This window comes from Periplaneta americana, chromosome 11, assembly GCF_040183065.1.
Source record: "Periplaneta americana isolate PAMFEO1 chromosome 11, P.americana_PAMFEO1_priV1, whole genome shotgun sequence".
In the NCBI taxonomy this organism is placed as follows: Eukaryota; Metazoa; Arthropoda; class Insecta; order Blattodea; family Blattidae; genus Periplaneta; species Periplaneta americana.
This window is the reverse complement of record NC_091127.1, coordinates 162,216,072-162,237,538: the sequence shown is the minus strand read 5'-3', so window position 1 is coordinate 162,237,538 and position 21,467 is coordinate 162,216,072. Positions and strand designations below refer to the sequence as shown.

The following is a 21,467-nucleotide window of genomic DNA, read 5'->3' as shown; positions in this document are numbered from 1 at the left end:
AAAATATGATTCACTTACGATCGGTGTTCGAAGATACAGCTATTGAAAGCCACGTATTCTCCTTCATTTTCTCATCTTTATACGAGGCGCGCCGCTTATCGTAAACGTGAGGATTTTCCTCAACACTCAATATTAGAATCTCATCAAATAAAACTTGCTCCATGATGCACAGCACAGAACAAAATAATGCATAGGTTATGTCACGGTCTTCTTGCTACAAAATATACGACGATAAAATAGCTTTTAGATGGCAATAGACTGAATCTAGTGGGCTGTGATCGGAAAAGTGAATGCCAAAGTTGAAACTTGGCCAACTCTCCGTTCCCGATCCCGGGCTCCGGCAAACTTTTCGTTAATTGTGAATGCTCACATTTAAATGTACACATTTTGACAATTTTACCGCTTTCATTTTCGTTCCGATTCTCGTTTCCAGTTGATTGTGAACCAGCCTTTACCTGGTTGAGGTTTTTTCCGGGGTTTTCCCTCAACCCAATATGAGCAAATGCTGGGTAACTTTCGGTGCTGGACCCCGGACTCATTTCACCGGCATTATCACCTTCATCTCATTCAGACGCTAAATAACCTAAGATGTTGATGAAGCGTCGTAAAATAACCTACTGAAAAAAATATATAACAAAATGTGGTGCACATACCTGAAATCTTAGCTCCCCTACTGGTGGTTTTGCATAAGGAATTCCTTGGAAAGAGAATATTTCATGACCTTTCCTCGACAGCAAGCGATGTCCTTGTAATCGTCCGTGTGGCAGATCTACATAGTCTGCCCAGACTGTCGCCAGGAAACAAACACAAACCAACCGTAATGTGAGCATTGCCACAGATCCTTCCCTGCTGAGTCGACGGTAAATGGCAGAACCGAACTGCAAGCACTGGTCGGTCTTGTTTGGACGTAAACGTTAATTTTTATCTTCTTTAGTCTACCTTTAAGCTCAAACCTACAATATTCTATGCTTTTCATATAATTTATAACCTTCATAATCTTACAATAATTTATGTTTTAAGTGCAAGGCATGACGCGGCCAGTTTATCACGACACGCCGGTATACCTACATTTTACAATGTCAAACCCGCTACTGTTAGTCACCGGGTCACAAACAGCGGAAAACTCCATTTCCTGGCAGTTGATGATAAGTACGTAGGTCTAGACTCTAGAGATGAAGGCGTGGAGGAATTCCCCGCCGTTCTTAATTGAAAACGATGTTCTCGAGCAAGTAGGCCTACAGGGAGTGCACAGAGTCCCTATACCTATAAATACTTCAAATATAGTACTTTTAGTACTTTGATTTTTATTGTATTTGTAAATTTAATATTAATTGTAATTATAAATGTAATTGTATTCCTAATATTGTAGTTGTAATCCCCTGGTAGAGGGGAAGAGAAGGCCTGATGGCCTTATCTCTACCAGGTTAAATAAACAAATAAATAAATATACACACTATTTATGTACAGTAAAGGCCCATTCACAATGAAAATTAAACATAACCGTAACATAAACACAGAAGTTTGCGCCCAGGCTACCAAATGGGATCATTCACAATGATTCACATAAGCAATGGCATAAACATTACCGTAAGACGTTAACATGAAAGTCTGCAAACTCCAAACTTTCATGCTTATGCTTACGTGATTTGCAAACAGAACACAATCGTGGAGAGCTGAAGTATACGACAAAATATGAAGAAATGGCGTCGTTGTTGTGTTTCCATGGTTACCAAGTATGTTTGCTCATATGTTTATGTTCCCATCGTGAATGATAGTATGACTTCTTCATTTTACCGTAACATTTATATTCCTAAGTTAACGCTTACTTTATGTTTAATTTTCATTGTGAATGAGCTTTAATTCTGGTCATAATTCAGACATACATCAACTTTACACTAACTGTGTGTCCTAAGTGGCCAAAGGATTAGTATGTCTCCCATTGTGAATCTGAATAAAGAGATTATTCCATTCAGTTCAACTGTAAAAAACCTTGGAGTTCATTTTGAATCTAACCTTCCCTGGGACACGCATATCAAACACAGATGCAAGAAAGTATTTTCCATCCTTCAGTCATTAAAAAGATTGTACCACTATCCAACTAAATTAAAGCAGGCGCTTGTACAGACTCTTATTATGCCTCGTTTCGATTATTGTGACGTTTCAATCAGTGGCCTCACGGTGGATTTAGCCCAGAAACTGCAACGTGTTCATAATGCGTGTATTCATTTCATTTGTAACGTCCGCTACTACGATCACATTTCGCCTTCTTTCGATAAATTATCGTGGCTTAGGTTATACGAGAGGAGAAAGTTACATTCTCTTTCTCTCTTATACCATATTTTGCACACCTCTGCTCCTTATAAGTAGACAGTGGATGCGGGATGACTTATCGTTGAATGTAGATGCACGTTTATTATATGTTACATTTTTTCATTCAGACCATTGGCTCAACAGGTTTTAAACGTAAACAGACGACGTCAACATGCTACTGTATCTCCGTACAGTCAGGAGGAAATAACGTACTGTATTACTGTAGTACAGGGACATCATTTTATTTTTACTTGCATTTTTATTGTACCTGCATTTCTGAATGTACTTCACTCTCACCCCTTCACTAATGTCCTTGCTCCCGTCCTTGCTGTTGCGTTCGAAATCTTCAAGCAGTGAAGTAAACACTGTAGTGTATAGTGTGTTTCAGAAATATGGTTGCGTTTTCTATAGAAGAAAGAACCTATATTAATAATATCGTACTAAAAAATTATATTCAAGAAACGATAAATTCAATTTCAGAGAATATGATTCAAAATGTTTTTAATAATATGCGTAAAGAATTGAAGCCTGCATTGTAATGAATGGCAACCATTTTCAGCAACTTGTTTAAAAATTCATATTAGCTTATTTCGAATTGAGGTAGCTAGAAGCAAAGGAATGCTAGTGACATTTGTAATAACATGAGTTAAGTGCATCCAGTGTAAGCTAAAGTATCTAAAATTTTAGTGGCAAAGGGATATTTTAATCGCATCACACATTAAAATTTAAATAAAAATTTCACTGGTTTTACGAAAGCTTAAATATTTAATCCCCATTTTCTGAAAAGTAACTTAAGTGCACTTACAGCCCTTTACTTATGACCCCCTCAATTTAAATGCACTCTCTATATTGTATGTTAACATCAATAATTAATATGCTAAATAAAGTAGACATTACATAACGAACATAGCCGCCTGAAAAGTTGAGTTTTTAGAAAAAAAATGTTACTACTCTACTGTATTTTGATAAATTCCGTAAAAGTAATAATCAAACTGAAAATCGTAATATCGTATTTACCTACAACATAAATAGATACACTACTTTTCTCTCCTCCTATACCTAGTAAAATGATTTGTTTACATATTGCACTAGTAACATCAAACTCCTGTAATGGAAGGGGGCAACAGTGTTTCCGAGTATAGCCAGGTTAATGTTAAAAATGTTGGTAAAAATAAAGTGATGTCCCTGTACTACAACTCCATTAAAGTTGCTGCATTCGTGATGCAAGTAACATTAAGGAACCCGTGAAAAAATCAACAAGATTCCAGACTCATCATAGACTGGGGGAAAAAAAGACAAACGTATATCACGGCCTGCTGGAGTATAGTAAACACAGAAAACATTTTAAAGCAACAATGTTAAAGATAGATATTTTTGTTTTGCAAATTTGCCGTTGTTGAACAGAAACCAAGATGGAGATTTCATTGCAACTAATTAGAAATTCCTCTTTCAGGTATGTAATAAACGATCTTCACACAAAATAATGTACGATACACGAGCGGTATGTTTTCTTTCAATTCTCGGAAATTAAAAACGCTCAACTACGTTTCGCTTTTTCCAACTTTTCCTCGAACATGAAAACTTCAACATACCGCTCTTGTAACGCGTATTACTGTTTCTAGGAAATCTTAAGGCACAAGAAAAAAAAAGCATAAATTGTGGCAGAGACAAGTTGTATTTGCAAACTATACAATGAGGTGAAAATGGCAAGTCACTTTCCAGGCTATATTCTCCCACTTCAACTGACCAATTAAATTGTACGACATTTTTGTGAATTTAATGCATTAATAAATAGTGATTTTTAATTACGCATTTAATTAATACTGCATATTTAATTACATATTTTCCCGATATTTACCACATTTTTATGTACATTATTTCGCACTTTGATATTACATAAAAATCAGGGGCCTAAACATAATTTATAATTTAGAGCCCTAAACAGGGTTTTAAAAATGGAGAGATATCAAGTGCATTTTCATCACATTGTAGATACAACCTTATCGATGTACGAGAATATTAACATTCGAATCACTTACAAAAAACACCATAACACCACAACAATTTTATTTCCGCCTTTTTTTTTGTTAAAGCTCGTCCTTCTCCAGCGAGTGTGAGTATTTGTTCTTCACGGGCAGCGAGTCCCATAGTTCAACCCGCTCCTTGAAGAGCCCTTGGCCCACGTGCAAGCCCTCGGCGTCCAGACGCGCGTATTCCAGCACGTCCGGCGAAGAAACAGCCTTCCATGTCGGAGTAGGATCTCTGTCGATAGGAAAATTAATTTCACTTTATTTCATGAAGTCTAATCCGGGTACTGATTTCTAAGTTTCCACCATTTAAAGCGTTTACTTTTATTAGATTTTAGGGTTCAATTGTAATTGTATAGAGTCTTTGGACGGTACTTTGAGTTATAACTAGGGAGCGGATTTTTATGTGCTAAAAATTTAAATAAATTTATTTTTTATGTGCTAAAATGTACGAAAATATTTGCTAAAAATAAAAAAAAATATTTATTTTTTAAATATGACAAAAATACCTTACTTAGCTTGAAAAAAAAATGTTACTAGGTACTCACTAACCACACTTGAGTGCTAGTAGTTGGCCGAGAATTGCAGTGAACAACAAAGGTCATCTCCAAATTCTCCATCACAAATGCATGCCGATTATCTCTGAACAACGACTTATACTGTGAAAACGATCTTTCCACATCACAGGACGTCAGACGTGCATATTTAAAGAGAGGAATGTCACGACACAAACACCGTCAATTTCACCTACAGGCACACCCTCCAATACTTGAGCAACTTTACACATTTTTTTATATCCACTGTTTTTCCCAAACACATTCTGGAATTCGTCCCTTAGTATTTGTACTTCTGAACCTGGTAGCGAGTCTAGTTTAAATTCAACGGCACGCACCTCTCTGTTTCAGACAACAGGTTTCTAGATGTTTTGAGTTTTTTTATGGTGTCACACAAAAAGCTTAAATTTGCTAATAGAAAAGCCAAATCGTTTTTAAATAACCATCTTTCAGTATATGTTGAAGGATATCGATTGACGAAGCCCGATAACAGGGAATCACAACAAGATATATTGCCTTACTTGATAGACATGAGCGAGAGGCGAGAGATTTGTTTAAATTAAATAATGTTCATACCCGAGCTCTTATCTGTTGTGTTTCACAAACAAAGCGTGGAATGAAATCATCTTCAGCAACAATAAGCATTCTTAATTATGTGTTGCAAGATCTCTCCTCCTTGTCCACGTTAATTTATTCTCTAATAATAACACTGATATGCTACCTAGCAGTTCTCAGAACTTGAGGCGATACTATTACGAAAATCGAACACAGATACACCACACAGCGCTTAGAAACACGAAGCAACCAAGAATTCTTAAAAAAAAAATAACGTACTTCTGAGTGATATAACTGACTTAATTTTAAAATATTTCAAAGTTCTTGTAAAAAATTATTTAAGTAAAAAACTCTAAGATTTATGTGTTTATAATAGATTTGCTGAAAATATGTATTTACATAATTTTTTGTGAAAATGTGTATTTTTATGTGAAATAAAATTCTGGTTATAAACTTCAAACTTCATGTTCGGAATTTTTAACTTCCTTAATTGTGTTTTATCAGACGGAAAAAGAATATTTAATTACATAGGAATCCGCTCCTTAGTTATAACATCTTAAATGCTTCGTAAACGAAGTGTATGGGTTCATCGCTGTGCAGCTCCTGTATAGTTCACTTCCTTTCTTTGTGCAAGTGTGAGGTAGTCTATACTAACTATTGCAAAAACATTAGTACCGTAATGGAACCAATAAAGGCATTGTAGCTTATTTTATTGTCAGTGGAAGAAGGAGAAAAGGAGACTGCGTTGCATTAAGTACGAGTGTTTGAATAGTAGTGAGTGGAAAAACTGTGATCGCCTATGGCAGTGATGTCAAAGCAAGCGCATTTTTCTGACCTTGACGTCGTGCGCGGGCATCAAGCGCTAAGTTTGGAAAGAGGAAAGGTTGTGTATATGAATAAGCAGCCTGTTGAATTAAGAAAACAGTGGTGCACAAACTTCAAACGGAATGTGAAATTTTATGTCGTTATTTTTATATGGCTTCTTTCTGTTTAATATTATCTATATTGTCTGTAAAACAAAAGTACTAACACTGATTTCTTAAAATTGCACTTGTGTTTTAAATCTTAACAACATAATAAAGAGTTAAGAAGAAATATTCACATAAATTCCATAGTAGTACAACTATACTGTACTAAATGGATGAAATACATCAATCATAAAGAAAGTGATATCCCCCCTCCCAAAAAAAAGATTTTGTACGACATGATAAGTTGGAATTGATATTGATGGTACCTTTAGCCTTATAAAAGTAATCAATAAACTAATGAAAACAATATTACAGTACAAAGCAAAGTTAACTAGGAGCTGTATATGTTTTAAGTGTAGCTAATATTCCCTAACAAAATTCTTATCGTATTATGCTTTTAACCCTGCGTTACTCATGTTATAAATATTCTCACCATTGCTCAGGTGGGGTTTCACAAACCCCATTTTAAATAACTAATATATTTTTGCGCAAGTTTCAGAAATCAGATAAACGCAATTAAATATACTATTCTTTGTTCACTTAAACAATTTCTTAAGTGAACTCTTCTGGATGTGATTGAAAGGTATACAGATGCACAGAGTACACACTAGCTCCATCTCTTAGATTTTCGTTGAAATATACGCACCGGGGTTTACCACACCCCACCTGAGTAATGCAGGGTTAATAAAATTATAGATAATGACGGATTTTTTATTTCACAGGTTCAATTTATTTTATTTGAGTACATAATGTACCTAGATGTATGTATTAATTATATGTCTGTTATATTTCCGCTGTGTCGACTGCTAACTGGTGTGATGTCAGCGCCAACTCTAGGGAAAAAGCAGAATCTCACGCTCAAGCTGATTTGAAGGTCATTGAAATCAGTGATGCTACATCAAAGGTACCGACGCGAAGTGTCCATTCTTATAATTCCCTATACGCTGGTGTACCTGATAAATAATAATGCCGAAGGTTAAGGTTCTCAGACGCATATTTTTGCAGCGGAATTTGGTGAGCGTTTTGAAGTGAATGACGGAAACATTACATGTAAATTATGTAATGCAAACATACGAGGTGACAAGACATTGTAGCACAAGAAAAGAAATGCGGAAACACAAACCCACGAATAATTCTATGATAATTCTTCTGCATATAACGAAAGGCACGTAAAAATACAGGGACATCATTTTATTTTTGTTAACATTTTTAATACTAACCTGGCTATATCTTTGAATTAAAGGTCTAGAACCGGAAACACCGCTTGCTCCCCCTTCCAACACTGGAGTTCGATGATACTGGCGTAAAATACACACAAATCACTTTACTAGGTATAGGAGGGAAGAAAGGTAGTTCATCCATTTACGTAAACTAGGAAATATCGCGATTTTGAGTTTGATAATTTTCATTAGGTTTTTGTTTAATCAAAATACAGTACTGTATTAACAATAAGTGTTTTTACTCACGAATTGAGCTGTCCATTCGGACGTATTCATTATGCAGTGTATATTATACTGTCTACAGCACATTAGCGTACAATATAGAGAATGAAGTTAAATTGAAAAATAATCATAATTTGGATATTTAAACATATTTTTGAAAATGGTGGCCGTTCATATCGATACAGGCTTCAGTTCTAATGTGCTTATTATCGCACTATAGACTATTGTACCTAATATGATTCAATATTGAAAGCTCTTTCGTCACTGGAAAACGCGAACATATTTCTGGAACGTACTATACTCAGTAACTCAGTACTGCATACGCGGTCTTGGTTCTGTGTGGTGGACGATTGGAAGTTTACTAGTAGAGGGGTGAGAGTGAAGTACATTAAAAAACTCAGGTACAATAAAAGTTGAAGTAAAAATAAAATGATGTCCCTGTATATCTTTGTAATGCTATGTAGCTCATATCTACTTTTAGAGCTATCCAGATTTGTTTACATTCACCTTGTTATTCTCGTAATTGATCGCAAAACCAAGTCAATGTCCTCGTACTAGCTCACGTCCCCGGCCGATGTACCATGCTGCAGTCAACATGTTTAATCGGTCCCCAACATTACAAGTCTACTTATGAAGCTCTAAAGAAATTAAAATTACGGATCTCTATTACCGTTGCGATGTTTGAAGATTTATAAAAGGCCATCAAAATATGCGTAAAAAAACAGGGCAGGATTATAAATGTTAGGTATTCTATTTTAAAGAGATTTAAATTATCTTATGCACTCATACTGAAGGAGACTAGAACACTGAAAATCATTCTCTTAAAATATTATAGATATACTGTAGATATAAGTACCCTCTTAGAGCGAAGTTTGTCCACAGTGTTACCATGAAGTCCACCATTCGCTCATCTGAATCAGTTCCATTCGAGTTCGGAAATGAGAAGTCTTGAGGGAACAGATACTGTACGTCATCAAAATGAGCAACTCCTGTAATGCAAAATAAAATGGATTTATGTGTTACAAATGTACATAATGATAAAAGTATATTTGCGCAGAACACAAAAAGAAGTAACCAGAAGTGACCATAAGTGACAAAGATTGAAGCTGTAGTCGGGTGGTCTAAAATAGGAAGAGATATTTCTTTTATATTAAATACGGTATAGCTTCACCTCAGAGATTTCTCCGTTTCTTAAGGTATTCGAACCCAAGCGGTTGTGAGCGGCGAAGCGTATAATAGGTGTTTTGTTCTCACAGACGTGCAGGCGGCAAGTACTTTAAGCCTAAGTGTGTGGGCACTCAACCCGAAGACGCGTGCAAGGCTGTTGAACTCTAGCGCAGCGTAGGCTCCCGAAGCGTGGGTTTTCCTTGTCGAGGAACACGCGCGATGTGTTAAGCTAGCTAACAAAAGTAGCGTCATCAGAGCGCGTCATCTCAGTAGGTATTTAAACGTGTGGCGAACCAAGACTCGCTCTCATACAATTCCCGGCCATTGAGCCGATCGTGGTGGTAGAGTGGAGACTTCGTGTTTTTGAGTTTGTGACTTACTCGGGAAATAGTAGTGGTGATTTAAACAGGCGTTAGATAAAAAAAAACGTTGCCGAGAATACAGAGAAGACAACAGCCAGTATTCCGTCGTTCATACTCACGTAGGGACGTGATCATAATAAACCAGATTAGTGGAACTTTACTCCATGGTTTTTTTTTTCTCATTGTGTTCGTGTGATCGACAAAAATCACAATAAAATCCTTCACCCACAAAACCACAGTGTCTCTGAAAAGAGATCATCTCCACCGTGGGACAGCATCGTGTATTGGCGTCCCAGCTGAGCTAACCGATCCGGACTCTGTCGGCGACGCGGCAGAGCAAGGAGAGAGCAACCATCGTGATTGGCGCCCACATGAACCAACACACACGCATTGACCGTCGCAGATGGCGCAACCAACGTGCGGCACAGATCAACCGTCGCAAGATACAGTATATTAATACAATTGTATTGTACTTAGAGTGTACTGTAAGCAGTAACATGAGCTGCTGTCAGGAAGTCAAAAGGAGGATAACAATGGCCAAGGAAACTTTTAATAGGAAAAGGAGCAACTTCTGGAGAAAGAACTAAGAAAGAGACTAGTGAAGTGCTTTGTGTGGATCGTGGCATTGTATGGAGCAGAAACATGGACATTACGACGAATATAAGCGACTAGAAGCATTTTAAATGTGGATGTGGAGAAGAATGGAGCGTGTGAAATGGACAGACAGAATAAGAAGTAAAGTTGTGTTGGAAAGAGTGGGTGAAGAAACAATGATATTGAAACTGATCGGAAAGGGGGGGGAAAGGAATTGGTTGTGGCACCGGTTGAGACGAAATTGCCTACTGAAGGATACACTGGAAGGAATGGTGAACGGGAGAAGAGTTCGGGGCAGAAGAAATCAGATGATAGACATTATGATTATATGGATCATAAGCGGAGACAAAGAGAAAGCTGAGTTTTCAGTGAAAGACCTGCCCTTAGGCGGAACACTATGAATGAATAAATCGTTTAACTTATAGAACCCTAAACCTGATAGAATTTTCTGGGCAAAATTTATTGGCCATTTTTCACTCACTTGAATTTAGACTTTCGTTAGTTGAGTACTCGTTAAGTAAACCACCACGACCACGACAACCACCACCACTACTACTCTTACTGTCGCCGCTGCTGCCACTGACACCACTACTGCCACTACTACCAACATTATTACTTTAAATTAACAAAGTATAGATCCATAAAATTAATTCTCTTCATTGCTTGAAAAAGATGGAGAATGACAGTACTTAAAAGAAACATTCTGAGTGGAATGGGACAATATGCATCCATATAGGGTAAGGTTGCGTGTATCGCACCACTTTAGCATTTATAATTTTTATTGAACAATACAACTTTTATTTTCTCCATTCCTTTACAGAAATACATTCCCAGAACATTTACCTTTCATGTAAAAAAGAATCCTTGAATTTGATTTAATATTTTTTAATTAAAATGACATTTTCGAAACACTTGTCAGTGGTGCCATTTAGACAACTAGTTTCCTAAATAGCACCTGCGGTTTCTTAAATCCCACCTCTTTAACTGCAGGGAACAGGATGAAGGAAAGCTTTTAATATTGAACATATTGAACATTATCTAATATGAATAATGTAATAATGCAAATTACAAGTTTATTGAAATTAATGAAGGAGAGTAACGCATCTTCAAATGAAATTGAAAAAATAAAGCATAAATTGCCTAACATTTAAACTTCCTGAATGCGTTTTTTATTGTTACACATTTGTCATGTGCTTCACCAGGCAGTTCAAACTGTAAACTGCGTCACCTTTTCTCCACGATTATCTCGAAGCCACCTAAGAACTGCTTCATGATTTAGCTGTGTGAAATGGTTTGAAGATAGAAACATCTAAAGGCTGGGCCTCTTATTATTATGACGAGGAAGCTGAAATAGGAGCACATCATTTTCCCGATATAATCTAACTTCTAAATTTGTGGAATGGTTCGTATAGGTGGACATACAAAAGCAGCACTTTTTTCTATGGCAGGTTTGAGTGGCAAATAAAATGTTTGAGCTATTCGACAAATAGTTCTCTGTTGATGTAACCTGAATCAGAGCAAAGAAATAACGATCCTGGAAGAACACCAGCTGATAATGTAGGATGCACTGTTTGACGTTTAAAATTTTTCATAGGTGGCACAAAATACCTGGTGCGCTTGTACAACACACACTTGCTGTATTAACGCCCTTTTCACCACTTGATATTGCACCCACTTGATGCATTCCTAGTTCAGTTAAAATTTTTTGGCCTTCTTTCGTACGGTTAGAATTGCTACAGTTGCTCATATCGCACCGGTGCGAATTAGGCACCTACAAAGTGGTGCGAATTAAGAAACTACGTCATAAGTTATTATTTCCTTCATTCTAACCTATAATCACCACATGTTCGAAAATCGTCATTTTCGCCATGGTTGAAACGCACTACTCACGGCCTTGCTTTGCTCGTATCCACTGTATGGTCTCCGTGCGCCAGTGGTTGCCAAACACCACAAAATTGTGACATAATTGTAATGCAACCCGCACACCACAATCGCAGGGAGAGGGGTGGAGTGGGTATCTCCTCAGGTAATGCAGTGAATAACAGTGCAGAGACGGACTGTGACCAAAAAACGAAAGCAATATAATATTCTTCTACTTATTAACTATACACACCTTTTTCCATATTAATATTTTTACACAACATAGAACAAACATACATACTCAACAATGAACACAACAAATATGCAGACAACACAAAATACTGGCACAGATATGTAGACGATATACTCATACTATACAAAGGAAACAAAAGACAAATACACAAACTACACCAATACATAAACAAATTGCATCCAAAACTTCAATACACAATGAAAACAACAACTCCATAAATTTCCTAGACATCACCATAACATAAATCGACAACAAACACACCTACAAAATATACAGAAAACCAACCACCACCACCACACACATACACAACACATCTAACCACCCCACACAACACAAACATGCTGCATTCAGGACAATGGTACACAGATTACTCAACATACCCACGAGCCAACAACACTACAATGAAGAAGTGAACACAATCAAATACATAGCACAAGAAAATGGTTACAACCCAAACATAATAGACAACATCATAAGGAAGACAAAACAAAAACTTAACAAACACATAAATACACAAAACACAACACAAACACAAGAACACAAGAAATACATCACACTAACATATGAAAACAAAAGCACACATAAGATCGCATCTTCATTCAGAAAACAGAAATACAAGATAACATACAGAACAGAAAACACACTACAAAGACATCTCAACACACAAAAAACACAAACAAATAAATACGACCACACAGGTGTATACAAACTCACATGTAATAGTTGCAACAAGTTCTACATAGGACAGACAGGCAGATCATTCCAAACTCGCTACAAAGAACACATTAAAGCTATAACCGGAGGACACAACACATCTACATACGCCGATGACATAACCAATGCCAACCATGCATACAATAACATAAATATGGACATGGAAATCCTACACACACAACCCAAGAACCAAAAACTCAACTCACTAGAACAATACGAAATATACAAACACACTAAAACACACCCCGATCAAATCCTCAACACACAGATCAATTTCAGTACACACACACTATTCGACTCCACAATCCAACACATTCCAACAATAAAACACACCCTCCTAACAGGCAGAGAAGTTCGAGATGACGCCGCGATCTAGTAGGCTCTGATGATGGTGCGTGATGCACTGAAACAGCTGTAAGCCTGACAAATATTACATATTTAACACGAGTAAGTCCACTAGTTCAACAATTAATTATATTCAAGTGTTAAAAGTGGTGTACGCAAGATTCAAAATGGGTTAATTTTTTATTTTCTTATTCATTATTTTTGTATTATTAATAAAATAAAATAAATTTATTTTCTTATTTACCATAAAAAGAACGTGTACTTTACATCAGCAGATATTTGAAATTAGAAAAACGTACCAGGCTGGTCACGAAGTTGTAAATTACACTGCGTACTTAAAAAAACGTCGAAGTATTTTACACCGATTAAGACATAGAAGCCTATACTTTTTATAGTTTATTTATTAATGAAATATTCAAATTACACTCATACGTAGAAAAAAACGTCGAAGTATTTTACTCCGATTAAGACATAGAAACCGATACATTTTATTGTTAGTTTATTAATGAAATATTCAAGTTACAGGTAAGGACGTGGTAGTCTTTGTAACAAGAAGAATAATGACAACGTGTATCGTTCTTTTATACTTCATTTAAAATGTTACAACAAATTAAGTATCTCATATTTTTGCCATCTGCACAAAATAAATACTTTTCCTTCCATGCTCCTTAAAATTAAGTTTTTACTTCTATCTGTTTTGGAAAAGACATCGAAACATATTATCCTACACACTTGTAACATTACATGTGTACGTCCGCTGCTGATAAATGTCTTTACTTATAGCAAAGTGAAGGCTGTAAACAGAGGGTAGGGAGTATGATGCCATGGTTACGCTTGAGTGAAGGCAGGGGCATGTGACGCGACACAGCTTTTGGCGATCACTGCCGTACGCCTTCAGCAAACGTCGATGGATGTCAATTGATGTAATTTGTTCGGCAGTGAGGAACTGAGTCACACATCTCTGTTTCTTACGCACCTCTATGTTAGATATAATTTTTGATAGATTGCCCTGCTGCTACTATCTGTCGCACGACAGTCAAACTAGCAGTACATTACTGTGAAGGCCCAACCTTTACTACAACGCCACTGACATTCGGCTCAGACGTTATAGTTCAACACAAAAAAAATAGGAGACATTACTTCCCAAATTGTGTCTGATAGATGTGGCTACAGAAGCAGTATGTACAGAGTGATTTATATAGAACTGACACATTTCTTTCTTTAATTATTCCGTTGGAAATTCATTCAATGACCCAATTTTAGCACCAAATTAAGCAGAATGTTCTGGAGTTTCGATTCCTTGTCACTAGATGCGCAGATGTTTATGTTTTATTCCTATTGTTGGCAGCACTGACCCAATTTTAGCACCAAATTAAGCAGAATGTTCTGGAGTTTCGATTCCTTGTCACTAGATGCGCAGATGTTTATGTTTTATTCCTATTGTTGGCAGCTGTTTTCGACATTTTGTGTCAACGTGAAAATGCAGTACATATTAAATCAACGACTCTTCCTTGTGAAGCAATACTGGATTACGAATTCAATTACAGATACTCAAAGGGCATACCAGAGAGAATTTGGTGTTCGCAATCCTCCCAAAAGAAACACAATACTGGGGCTGGTAAACAAATTGGAAATAACTGGATCTCTGGTGAGTGAAAAGGGCAAGCATCGTTCATCTAGGCTTCCCACGGTTGTTGTTGACGTAAGAGCACGACTGGAGCAATCACCCAAAAAATCATTAAGACGTTTGTCTTTGAGTTTGTTGAGCAACTGGACGATGTAGAGCTGAGTCAAGGATATTTTCAGCAAGATGGCGCTACATGCCATACATCAAATGAATCCATGGAACTACAGTAATTGCAGGTTTCTTTGACGACCGAATAATTTCCAGGAACCTGTGACCACCGAGATCTCCGGATTTGACAACGCCGGACATTTTTCTATGGGGTTACTTAATCTCCCAAAATTCCTCTACATTTTAGGTATAATAAGTTGTCGCTAGCACAATTCGTTTTGAAACAATTAATGAAAGAAATGTGTCAGTTCTATGTAAATCACTCTGTATATACTCACCTTGGTATATGTCAGGATCGCCGAGAATCGAGTTGAAGGACTTGGAGCCGAGGTAGTCGAATTCATAATAATACACTTTAGCTCCTCTCCTGGAATGCAGCTTCACGGCTGTGTTAGTGTAAATGTTGAACATTAGATCTGATAAAAACTGTTGACAGAGAGTTCATAGTAAAGAAAGTGAAATATGAAGAGTAAAGATCGCCGAAGTATACATTTAAAGGCAGAATAAAACAATAGGCCTATTAAATATTTATGCAATGCAAATACACGCTTTCAGAGACCCTCTGAAGCAGTGCTGCTCATCGGAGTGACTACTACCGCGGAGGAATAGGAGATTACGAATAAAACTCTCCACCGGTGATCTCCGGTACTACCGTAGGCGGAACAGGGGACATACGGAGGGACGCGGGGGTTCGGAGCGAAGCGACAGTTAGCTCAAGGACGACCGGCGCGTACGGACTGACGGTAGTTGTGAGGTGAATAAAATGGCACCAAATCGGATATCCGTCGCATGGAAATTCTTTAATTTAGTTGAAGGTAATAATGAAGTCGCACACTGTAAACTTTGTAGGGCGAATTTACTCCAAGGGCGGTGGACCTTCGAATTTGTTAGACCATTTGAAGCGATCGCACAATCACGAACTTGATGAAAACAATTACGCAAAACATTTGATACGATTTCTTTTTAAATTGTTTTAGTGGTATTTTTCCCAAACGCTCACAGTCTATGAAAAAGTCTTGAAACTTCTCTAAAACGTAACTTTCTAGGCAATAAAAAACAAATGAAATATTTACAATACGACTCGAGTTCTGTTTTACCGTTTAGACAACTTGAGTTATATTTTATTGTTTGTATTAAAATATTTCTGAATGAAACTAAAGAAACATCTGGTAATAATATAATTGCAATTATTCTTAAGTTGATATCCACTTATATTTTTATTACAGAGCAAGAGTGGCGCGTTTTAGAAGAGGCAGTTCAAATACTGACACCCTTTAGGGGAGAGTCGGGTAATATCGGACAGTGAGTTTCTTTCATCTACCATACGATAATAGTACCTGATTGACATGGTTACGTTTCTGTGATATCGCATAGAGAAACGTAACCATGTCATTCGGATACTACCATATGGTGGTAGTTGAAAGAAACGCACTGTCCGATACTACCCGATGTCCGATACTACCTGACTCTCCCTTAACACAATATGTCATTCGGATACTACCATATGGTGGTAGATGAAAGAAACGCACTGTCCGATACTACCCGATGCCCGATACTACCTGACTCTCCCTTAACACAATATGCACTGTCCGATGAAGAATCTGAATAAATTATGTTGGACAGTAAACTTTATCCCATTGATAGCCCACGTTTCTTTTGTTTCATTCCGAAGCTCCCTTAATATATTTTACGTTAACTAAACCGATTAGAATAATAATTGACAAACCCTGTTTGCGATTAAACAAGAGTTTCTAGGAGAATTAAAGTATAAATGTTTACATTAGCTACCGAAAAGTTTTACTTCTGCATTAGTTTTGCAGTTAGATTGAATGTTGTTAATTTGATCAATGACATAAAACTAATACGGCTTTCCACATAACTTATACTATGAATTTCAAAACTACAAAAAAAATCTGTCAGCTAACGTACCACTTTAAGCAACACAAAAAAGAGCCGAAGAAAGAGAGAGAGATCAACATAAAAGAGAGATTAAACAACAACAAATTAGAACTTATTTTAAAAGATACGCGGACGTCAGCGGACTCAAATCACTACCTGATCCGATTAAAGGAATGCTCAGTGGAAAGTGTATGTCTGCGCCACAGTACATATGCAACCTGCGCTGCATCAATCGGAGATAACCGGAGGTCTCCGATTGAAAGCGCGCAAACAACCGCTCCGGAGAAAACCTAATCATAAGCAGCACTACTCTGAAGCTATGTAGGGCAATATCCTGAAATGAGCAACAAAAATAAGGATATTAATTTAAAAAAACACTTTCTAATTTTATTTCTTCCTACGCCTGCTTTTTGTTAACATTACGTTTTAGTCGTAACCACATAAAAAATTGAAATCTTAAAAAATGTTGAACTCATATAATTCAGGCACCATGTAAAATTTTTTAGTCGCCATGGCTACTGGCGCCCGGAATTCGTATATCCTTAATTTTTACAATAAATAAAACGCATCTAGATCACTGCCTCATAAATCAATCCTTGATATGGGAGATCCCTCACAATGGAGAGACAGTATCTGCTGTAATCAGAAAAAGTTGGTAGCAGAAAGATAATATTTTGATGAGTTATATCCTTTATGTTGGTATTTGAAGCAGTGTATACCTACCTCTGTTCCCGTTCCCTTGTATTATATGTAATGGATTTCTCCAAATAACTGCACAAGGCAATATTATGCACTGTAAGCTCTTCTGGACTTACTTGCACTGTGGCAGCAACAATTTCCGTGAGAGTCGATGCATCTTTATAGTAGAAATCCTTAAACTTTTTGGTAACCAGTTTATGTTCCGCTGAATCTTGTGGATTATCGAAGATCCCTTTAATCATACCGAAATCTTCAATCTTGAATTTAGACTCGTCACCATCAGAAAACACTGCGCAGAAAAAATGAACCATTAACATTACTGTCAAAGTATGATAGTAGAACTCTCTTCTACATAAATTTCAATTAAGATCTTCATAATAGTTATCACTAGACTTCGTTGAATTGCCACACGCAGCATGCAATCAGGTTGCCGATGTACAGTAGTATAGAGGAGGTGAGCGACCTCCCGGTCTCGTAGTATAAGCAGTTCATGTTAAGAGATGTGACCGGTCCAAATAGATAGAGCAGCTACAGCTAATGTATACCTATGTAAGCACTTGTTTTTGTATTACTGTGGTTGAAACAGTCAAAGCTTAACATTTGTTCAGTGCAGACAAAAATTCAATCAAACATGCCACAATGAGAGTGTTGCTGTTCCAAATAATATTTTCTCCTGGAATACCCTTACCCCCGCAGCCAGTCTTGACCCGTTGGAAAACGTGGTTGGTTGCTGTTGATTATTATGCAGAATATTACGGCAAAATAATGGAGGTAATTGATGCATTGGATAGCGCAGACAGTTCCGCTGTTGCAGCTGTAAAATCATTGCCTTCTGAACATCTATTGGAAGATAATCTGTTCGTTGATTCTGATTTTAAAATCGTGTCTAAAAGCATCATCCTATTAGAATCGTCTAAACTACAACTCTCAGAAGCCCTTAATATAGTGTATAAAGTATCAAAACCGTTATCGAAAATAACAATTAACTAATTTCAGAAAAAGTGAAATGTAAGTTGAGAAACATTATTGCTAAAAATTCTGCCTATTTACAACTTCGTATTATAAATGATGTACTATCAGATCACGACAAGACGTCTGAAGTTGGTGTACTAAAAAGTAGTGATTTCCGTTCTTCAAATATGCACCTATTACATCGTGTGATGTTGAACGTACATTTTCCCAAAATAAAAACTGTTCAAGTGACCATCGGAGGAGGTTACTTTGCATTCGCTCAAAATGTACGTGACTCTTCACTGCAATGGACATATTCAAGGATGATGTGAGTATGTTACATTAAATTTTAAGAGTTAATATATCTCACTGCAAAATAATTATGTATTTACATGTTTAGACATTTCCTACTTCAATGATCATTCATTACATTTCTTGAATGCAGGATACAGGTTTTATTGTAACCGTAGTATACTGCTCAGTGTTTACATCAGAGGCATACTCCATCCTTTGAACGCCCCCTTCTCATACAGTCTATACCGCGTGCATAGTAAACTTTACGATTCTCGTGGCAATTCCACGAAGTCTACACATTAGATATGGATGTAATGTACAAATTACGACGTAGTAGATAGAGAAAAGAGAAGGAGATTGAGTGTATGTATATTTAAGAAATGGTAATAAAGAAGTAGTGACATCTAGTAACTAATATATTAACTTCTTGAGTAATAGTTGAATGGAAAAGTATACGTGTGTACCCGGGTACTAGAAAAATACTAATGAACTGCGAGATAATGTATTTATCTCACTAGTGGAATAAAATAATGTTGAATAAAAGCCTACTTTACAAACGCAAAAGTATTTAGTAAAGGTATGTTTTTCGTTATGGCCATGGATAAAAATTATTATAGTACATATCGTCGTTGTTCCTTCGATAACTCCTATGTGACATATTTATCGATTTTCAGATTTTTTTCTATTAAATAACTGAAATAGTGATATAGGAAATAATAAAATCTCCTATATGCAATTATATTCCTTTCTTCCGAAAACGTAAGAATTCACAATCTCCTTTACACTACTGCCATAGAAGAATAAAATAAATGTGTTTTCTCTTTCTACTGACAAATGTCATATTTTGCACATACGAGTTATGGCAGCAACAACGACGATATATTTAAATGTGAGCTTTCACAATTAACGGGAAGCTTGCCGGAGCCTGGAAACGGAAACTTGAGAGTTTGCGAAGTTTTTAACTTTGCCGTTCCATTTCCGATCATAGCCTACTAGATTCTTTCCATTGCCATCATAGGTCGTCGTATAAGGAGGCCGTGACATAATTTCTTTGCCATGCAACATTTGTAACTAACTGAGAAATTCAGCAGAATCACTTTCAATATATGCTACGTGTATATGTGACCAGTTTACCATTTGAACTGAATTCTTAAATATTCCGTGTCATAAATTATGTAGTTGGTTAACCTATGTTTATGTTGACTGACTTGTTCTCATGAGAGAACGCCATAGATCAATTATACACAAAAAAATTAGAATACGTAATATCGATTTTACATATCGTTACAGATAACCATATCGATATGCATAGTCCTTTATGCAAATACCTTACTATAATAATACCGGACAGCTAGCAGTTTTACGTGCGAACGACGATGGTGCTGCTACCTACCTACAGTACTTGCCGGGATCGAGATACTCGCGAAACAAGCTGTAATCAACTGCAACGTATATTGTTGCTGGGCTAGTTAATTTGTTAATAGTTTTATGAATTAGTACTAGTGTTAAAATGTCAGGGTGTATATGTGCTGTTTATAATTGTGACAATTGCAGCATTACAAATTGCTCCAAATCGTACTTTCGATTTCCGACAGTTCATAAAACGTAAGTCAACAACATTCTTTAGTAGGCCTAATTCCTTCGTCTTTCTGTTGATAGAAAAATACAAATTAGTTTTTTATTTAGACCTAATAAATAAACAGAAGTTAAAATGTATTGGATTTTAAGGTTTTATCAAATTAAGTTTCATTGTTGTCCACATGCATTTACTAATTATTACAAGCATCAGATTACTATCAATTTTATCTTTGCAGTTGTCAGCAATGCGTATATAAAACATTACTGTAAATTCATTCCTAATATCAGATTGATTTTGTCTCGGTAAACCAAAGAAAAAATATGTAACAATTAATTACGGAAAGTAATATGAAATATGCAATATTTCTCATAATATGCAGCTTTGATATAAGATAATAATTTTACATTAAATATTATTCAACATTTCTTAAGTGTTTCATATATAATTCCACATTAGTAACTCACGTTTTAAACAACAGTCCGAATCTCGCTAGTTAATATTTGTATATGTGGACGTAATTCCATCCCTCTCCGCTAGATGTCAGGTCCGCGATATTTCGCACTCACGCCAATGCTGCTAGTATACAGCTGTCCGGTATTATTATACTAAGGTATTTGGTTTATGTTCTAGGTTTATTGTGAATCAAAAATCATCAAGTTTTCGGCCTCCGCTTCCCGTTCTCGTTCTCGATTTATTGTACCAGCCTTAAATTTAACAAGTTAGAAAGAACCGATCATTATCCTCCGAGACTTTCTACATAATTCTAGGTAAATCCGTATAAACATAGCACTCCCGTTATTACTTTATACTCAAACCTAAGAAGTAATCTAATTTGTTGAGTAATGATGTATGAAAATCTCTTACATTTCGCATAATAGCTTCCTTCGCTTGAAGTGACTCCGGCCATCCACGGTACCAACTCCTCGGTGCCTGACAGAAGAATTTCGAAGGGTTTCTCTGTGATGAAGGCCTCTTCGCTTTCAGGCTCGACCACAGGCTGGAAGACTATTAAATTCCCCTCCTCTCCCTAGAACAACATTTTTCACAATGAAATTTAATTTTGTACAGTTTTTTTTATTTAGGAAATTCACATCTGAAT

At 36.5% G+C, this 21,467-nt stretch overlaps 1 protein-coding gene across 1 annotated transcript in view; it reads right to left on the bottom strand.

Annotated features, from left to right (window-relative positions):
- Nucleotides 1-21,467, bottom strand: part of LOC138708568 (uncharacterized) — a 92,207-nt gene that overhangs the window by 49,358 nt on the left and 21,382 nt on the right. Inside the window, exons 6-11 of the mRNA XM_069838684.1 lie at nt 21,233-21,395; nt 17,661-17,833; nt 15,225-15,372; nt 8,713-8,845; nt 4,401-4,572; nt 654-911 (exon numbers count right to left, since the gene is read on the bottom strand). Of these exons, the coding sequence (XP_069694785.1) occupies nt 654-911; nt 4,401-4,572; nt 8,713-8,845; nt 15,225-15,372; nt 17,661-17,833; nt 21,233-21,395 (1,047 nt within the window). The remainder of the gene's footprint in view (nt 1-653; nt 912-4,400; nt 4,573-8,712; nt 8,846-15,224; nt 15,373-17,660; nt 17,834-21,232; nt 21,396-21,467) is intronic.